Raw genomic sequence first — 7,500 nt, 5'->3', positions numbered from 1 at the left:
GAGAGAGAGAGAGAGAGAGAGAGAGAACAGAGAGCAGAGAGAATAATATGTCAAACTGTTCTCTTTCCCCTCCTTCCCGAGAAAAAAAAAAAAAAAAAGAGGGGGGGGGGGGGGGGGTGCAGGGGGTGAACAATAATAGTGGATAATGATAATGTGTTTTTTATAATATCATATTTGTGGAGGGGGGGGGGGGGGGGTTTAAAATATGTGTTATTTTGTTTTTTTGTTTTTTATTTGTTGTTGTTTGTTTGTATTGTAAACCACAATACTACCTGTTCATCATAAAACTCTACTTATGCAGCGCTGCATTGCGGCTATTGCCTGTGTCCTGGTAATTGTTTTTCATTCATTCATTCATTCATTTGTTGTTGTTTTTAAAAAATGTATTTATCGTTCAATTCATCCATCTATTCATTCTTTCAATGTTGACCCCCTCTCCCATCTATCCATCCATCTCTCACAGGAATATGGTATACTACGTGTCCCTTCCAGACTTCAAGGATCCAGTGGTAAGTCGTCAGCTCCTTCCCTTTAATTCTTAACCAGTTAAACAGCCGTATTCTGGATAGACATTAACATATTAAAAATTTTGGCCAGAGAACTCGTCCTTCAGAGATCGATCGATTTAAATGCCCTTCATTTTGGCAAACACTCTCAAACCTGAGAGTAAAGGAAGACCTTTCTAAGTCCCAGGTTTGAGAGGTTATTGCCAAGACGAGGGTTATTTGAATCGATCGATATTTAAAGGACGCTTTTTCTGGCCAATTTTTAAAATACATGCCTTTCCAGAGTACGACAGTTAACTGTTTAAATCGACGAGATCAAATTATGATTTTATAATGAATAGTTTTCAACAACGATGCTGTATTCAAAGGAATTGAACATTGAACTGAATATTGACTATTCGCAATTTTTTTTCTTAATCATAGCAAAGATTGTAACCATTCTGAAGTAAAACTGAAGAGATATTTACTTGGCTGCCAAGACCATCATTTTTCATGACTTGAATTGAAATATTTTTGGTCTTTTTCGGTATGAGTAAAACCAACCAACTAAATAAAAAAATAATTTGAAAAATAAAAATTTTTTAAAAATTAAAAAAAAAAATCAACAAGAAACATGCAAACAAACAAAAACAAACCAAAAGTAAAAGAGGTAAAGAAAGCAATTTCAAAGTAAAAAACAAAATAAAGCCTTGAAATCCAAACTGTCAACAAGGAGACAGTACATGCTAAATAATAAATACACATCTTACTAAATAAATAAACTCCCCCCCCCCCCCAAACCCACACACGCACTCAAACAGAAAAGACAACAAACAAGCATTGTAAGCAGTTCCTCTGTGTTCTCTACGTGATTCCTGCTCGGTTTGTCTAGCACTAGCACTACCGTCAACGTCACGTGATGTCTAGGCCTAGGGTGGTGATTGAGTGACACCTAACGGGAGATGACAAACAAGCAGCGACGATGCACGTCCACAACAACAAATCTCACAACTTGAAAAAGAACTTGAGCTTTTATATAGCGCAATATCCACTAAACGTGCTCAAAGCGCTTTATAAAGGATCCCCGACCAACAGCAACACTTAACATATTGGACATGACACGACGCCTGTTAGGCGATATTACTGTTAACAGCAGCCAGGTAATTCATTTTACACCTGAGTACGGTGAGAGAATGTGAGTAAAGAGCCTTTTCGGAGTACTCAACTATGCGCCGAACAAGCTCGAACCGTAGAGTTCTTTAACTAAAAGCCTGGTATTAACCAAAAAAAGTCGTCATTAAAGAAGTCGACGATCACGGGGAAAAATTATTCGTGGGTTGTAATTAATAGCTCAACCAATAGAATCATTTGTTTCCTTGAGCATCTCTTACAACAAGTCACTTTTTAACTTTCGTTTGGTGATCGTCGTCTTCTTTTGTGACGTAATTTTTTTGGTCGGTATCAGGCCTTTTGTTTACGAAGGCCACGCTCGAACCCAGGACCTTCCGACCCGAAAGCGAGTGTCATACCACCAGACCACACAACATCACAACAACCCATCACAACGAAGTCCAGTCATAATAACCAAATGCCATTTTGATGTTTTGAAATATTTTGGACAGGTAGATGACAGCCGCTCTATTTTATTTTATTTTAAAAATAGATACTGTACAAAGTTTAGTTTCCGGTCAAACTTTTTTGGTTGTTTTGACGAGTCCGGTCCAAGAATTCCGGCGGCCCATCACAGTGTCCGTGGCCATTGTATACTTATAGCCTGGCACTGACCAAAAAATGACGTCAAAAGACAAGTCTTTAGCTGCAAAAGAAAACAAATCGTGAGTTGTATTCAATAGTTCAACCAATGGAATCACTTGTTTCCTTGAGCGCTACTAACGACAACTCACTAGACGGTACAAAAACCTAAAAGAAATGACGTCAGACTGTAAGTCCTAGTGGGTTCCAAGTGTCAGGCTGTAAGTTAACGATGGCTACGGTCCGTCCGATCCCAAAGCGAGTGTCATACCACCAGACCACATATCATCAAAACAACCCATCACAAGGCAGTCCAGTCATAATAACCAAATACCATTTTGATGTTTTGAAATCGTTTGGACAGGTGGATGACAGCTGCTCTATTTTTTTAAATTAAGAAAATAAATACTATACAAAGTTTATATTTCCGGTCATACTTTTTTTTTTTTTTTGGGTGTTTTGACTTTAGTCCGGTTCAAGAATAGGATTCAATAGTCTGATGTCACGTCGCTCAGCAACGAGCAGCTTGGTTGTAAACAAAGAAAATCGGTACTTTTTATTCTTCATTCTGGCTAGAACTTTTTCGCATGTCATGTGTCATCAGAATGCATAAAAGTCAAAATATGATCATATTTAGAGTGTTTTTCTCATCTGGATACACTTTTATTGTCGTCTGAGAAGTATTTCATAAGTGTGTCCGCCATTGTTCTGATTGTTTAGAACCAGTTACTAAGTTACCATGCGTCATTACGAGGGAAGTGACGTCAAGACTGTTGAAGTCCATTCAGGCGACAGACAGTGACGTCACTCCCCGAATGTCGTCATGACTTCCTAATTATTGCGTGATTTTTACCGAATTGAAGAGGTCACGACACTCTGACCTTAGAGAAAGGACAGCTCTCCTAATTGAATTAATTACGAGGTATTAATGTGAATGATGATTGTTAATATCATAATGATGATGATATATGGTGATGATGATGATGATGATGATGATGATATTATATGGTGATGATGATGATGATGATGATGATGATGATGATGATATATGGTGATGATGATGATGATGATGATGATGATATTATATGGTGATGATGATGATGATGATGATGATGATGATGATGATGGTGATGATATATGGTGATGATGATGATGATGATGATGATGACGACGACGACGATGATGATGATGATGATGATGATGATGATGATGATGATGATGATGATGATGATGATGATGATAACAATGGTAATAATAACAAATATTACGATGATGTTGGTGATGATGATATATGGTGATGATGATGACGATGATGATGATGATAACAATGGTAATAATAACAAGTATTACGATGATGTTGATGATGATGATGATGATGATGATGATGATGATGATGATGATGATGATGATGACGATGATGATCATGATAATGTTAGGATGAGGATTACTAATTAATAAAAGCAACCACCAGAATGATCATAACACACTGCTATCTCATAATCTATGGTCAATGCAACATGGACGTGTGTATATGTCGTTTTACGTGTATGTGTGTGTGTGTGTGCGTGCGCGCCCACACAAGATAATGTGCATGTAAGATTGCGCGAGAGGATGAAGTCTGCTGTAATATTTTAATTAAAACATTTTTAAAAGAACCGTATTTAAAATTTTGGTCAGAAAACTCGTCTTTCAAATTATATTATCGATCGATTAAAATAACCCTCATCTTGGCAAAACCACTCAAACCTGGGACTTCGCGTTTTTTTTGTTTTTTTTTTTGTTTTGTTGTTTTTTTTTTTTTGTTTTTTTTTTTTTGTTGTTGTTGTTCAAAGATGAGGGTCGTTTTAATCAATCGATATACCACTATCTGAAGGGCGAGTCTTTTGGCCAAATATTTTGAATACATAATAATATATTTTCATAGTTTGGCAGACGTGAGACTTTGGGGTTTAAAAATGTTTTGATTAGGCCTGTCACTTGTCAACTCATCGGATTTTGGCATGATAATGAATCGCACCGCCACCACCACTATCACCACCACCACCACCACCACCAGTCAAACAGGCGTCAGCAATATTGTTTACCCCTCACTTAGAGAAAACATCCTATTTATATATATATATATATATATATATATATATATATATATATATATATATATATATATATATATATATATATATATATATATATGCTTATATGAAATAGAGGGATTTTAATGATGATGATGATGATGATGATGATGATGATGATGATGATGATGATGATGATAATGATGATAAAAGCAATGAAGGCGTTGAATAAAACCTTCCATTGAATATACCAAGTAACACAAGTGTTGTGGCTGTTTTGGGCGTCTTCTTTTCTAAATAAAGTATATTTTAAGACGAAAGGGGAACCTGTAAAGAACTCATCATTTTAAGCTGTAGTTTACTCCCTCTGAAGAGAGACCCCCCCCCCCCACACACACACACAAACACACATTTCTAGGAAGTCCCAGGTTTGAGAGTTCTGACAAGATGAGAGCCATTTTGATCAATATTTGAAGGACGGGTTTCTGGCCAAACTTTTTAAATATGTGTTTTATTCAGAGAACGCCAGTGTTCATATTATATATTATATAGTTTCCCCCGGCCCCTTCCATGTACGTACTTTAATCATAATATTGACTTTTAATTAAAGATGGCGCCGCCAAAAATTCAAATGAAGTCACTTTGGTCCCCTTCAAGATTTTATATTAATAATTTGAAAAGTGATGCAAGAACCACTGTTTCCACACACACACACACACACACACACACACACACACACACACACACACACACAATTGAAACTTTGAAGTGTTTATCATATTATTTTAACAATATAATATATCGCTTCCCTGGCTAATTTGATACAAGGTCAAGGTGACCGAGATGTCGCCATTTCAATTTTTAATTTTTTTAAAACTGACCTTTATCTTCCTACCTTGATTTGGATGAATATCATAATGACCTTGACATTGGGTAATATATTATACATTGTATATTCATTATAATTGGAACTCTCGAATGTATAAAGGTGGACATGCCAAATGAATGTAAATGGCGAAAATTATACTACGAGTATTGACTATGATACTTTTTTGTGTATTAATATTTATTGATTTGAAATAGTGATTATATAGTGCTCAAAAATGTCAAATTAACATTGTATGTTGTTTATATAACTTTGAAAAAATTTGTATTTATGCATGAAAGTTACACAGAGCATTTAAGTGTTTTTAAAAACATATTAGCTCTTAACCCTGTCCTTACCACCTGCATCAAAATCGTCACATTTGTTACGACACAATACACATGTTTCTTATTCAGATTTATGTTGTACATCACAAACTTTGAAGAATGATTTTTGTTTAATTAATAAAAACATAAAGTTGTTTTGTAGAGAGTTTGTTTGAGTTTCAAAACCTCATTTTTCTGCTGGGTAACCCTGTCATTTTGGGGAAAATACTGAAAATCATCGGTAAGGAAAGAGTTAAACGATACGATATGATACGATAAAAACCATATCGCAATGTGACTGTCAAAATCTGTATATTCGATCAGTACTGTCATTAACGCTCGTAATAAAAACACTCATAACAGGTCACAGGTCATGAACTCTCAATGGCGCGTATTTCTATCTTTTTTTTTCTTTCTTTCTAATCTTCCGCAGACGCTTGAATGGGAAGCAGACTCAATGTCGACCAAGAATTGCAAGCACAAGGGAAAGGTGAGTACCTGCTTACTTTAACATACGGTAGTTACTCAAGTCACTAACCCTAACTATCATCTTACCACGACGTGTACATATATGCAGGTCTGACATCCGAACCCAATTTTGGGCCTAGTTTAACATTGTTGTAATGGACAATATTTTGCGTCATTTAAAAAAATTATTTCCATTACAACAATGAGCCCATAAGGAATTGGGTTATCAGACCTGCAAATAAGTACACGTCGTTTTACCATCATTGTATAGAAAGTTTTGGCCGAATATTTCCCAAAGCTGAAAGTCATTAGATGGGGTGCCCAATGGTGACAATCTCAAGCCATATCCTATTTTGTAAACATGATTTTCTGATAATTTTAAACTATTAATTATTTTTAAAAATCCCTTTATTCACCCCAAAGGGGAAATTTGTCTCTCGGGGTCTTTTCCAAGGGAATACTGAAATAACCCGGGCGTCAGTCGCAGTGCAGCGCCGCAAGTTGAGCTAGAGCGAAGTCACTTGCTCAAGGCCACATAGCGCAGCGACGGTAATCGAACTCGGTACATTTCGGGTAGGAAGCAAAGACCGTGCCTCTGAGCCTCGCTGCAACTGATGTAACTACTATAGATGTATGTAGACGTCTATATAAATACACTCTGACTCTTTCTGAATGTCTCAAAGATTCTCTTTTGCTCTTATGGAAATATATCAAACGTCTCTTAGTGGCACAATCACACACACACACACATACACACACAATCACACACACTCACACACATACACACACAATCACATACATTTACACACACACAATATATTCTTTATATATATATATATATATATATATATATATATATATATATATATATATATATATATATATATATATATATATAAAGTGAGCTTTATATATATATATATATATATATATATATATATATATATATATATATATATATATATATATATATATATATATATATTTATGAGTGCTGGTGGGTACTTGTAGGTACGAAAGTGCTCGATAATGATGGTTAGAGCTAATATAGAATGCAAATTTTCACTCACATTTTTGTGGCCGAGACGACTGGTTTCTGTGTCTTACACGTCTTCAGTCGGCGTAATCCATTGTAATCAACGAGTCGTCTCGGCCACAAAAATGTGAGTGAAAATTTGCATTATATATATATATATATATATATATATATATATATATATATATATATATATATATATATATATATATATATATATATATATAAGCATATTCTTATCTAATATAGGTAACCTTTTCCCACCAAAGCGGTGTTTACCAAAGGCTAATGTGTCCTAAGGACTGCACTATAATGTTCTCTGTTTTGATTCAATAAACCCCGCTGCTGCTTGAAAGATCACATTATTATACAAAAGACTGGGAAATGTATAGGCCCTTCATGTTTAAAGGTCAAAGTTGATACTGAAGTCTGCGAATGTGCGTTAAAAAAACAAAATGGAAGAGCGTTATTCGGCTCCGGAGTTGTCTTGTTGCAC

General features: G+C 35.4%; 1 protein-coding gene across 2 annotated transcripts in view; it reads left to right on the top strand.

Annotated features, from left to right (window-relative positions):
- The window catches only part of LOC144964498 (semaphorin-1A-like), a 156,186-nt gene that overhangs the window by 63,048 nt on the left and 85,638 nt on the right, over positions 1-7,500 (top strand). For both annotated transcript variants that reach the window (XM_078898868.1, XM_078898869.1), the window contains exons 4-5: positions 464-509; positions 5,934-5,990. In XM_078898868.1, coding sequence (XP_078754994.1) covers positions 464-509; positions 5,934-5,990 — 103 coding nt within the window. The remainder of the gene's footprint in view (positions 1-463; positions 510-5,933; positions 5,991-7,500) is intronic.

The sequence above is a fragment of the Berghia stephanieae genome, chromosome 2 (assembly GCF_034508935.2).
Source record: "Berghia stephanieae isolate SIO BIC M18660-M18661 chromosome 2, UCSD_Bste_1.3, whole genome shotgun sequence".
NCBI classification, from domain to species: domain Eukaryota; kingdom Metazoa; phylum Mollusca; class Gastropoda; order Nudibranchia; family Aeolidiidae; genus Berghia; species Berghia stephanieae.
Note: the sequence above shows the minus strand (reverse complement) of the source record. Positions and strands in the feature narration are given on the sequence as shown.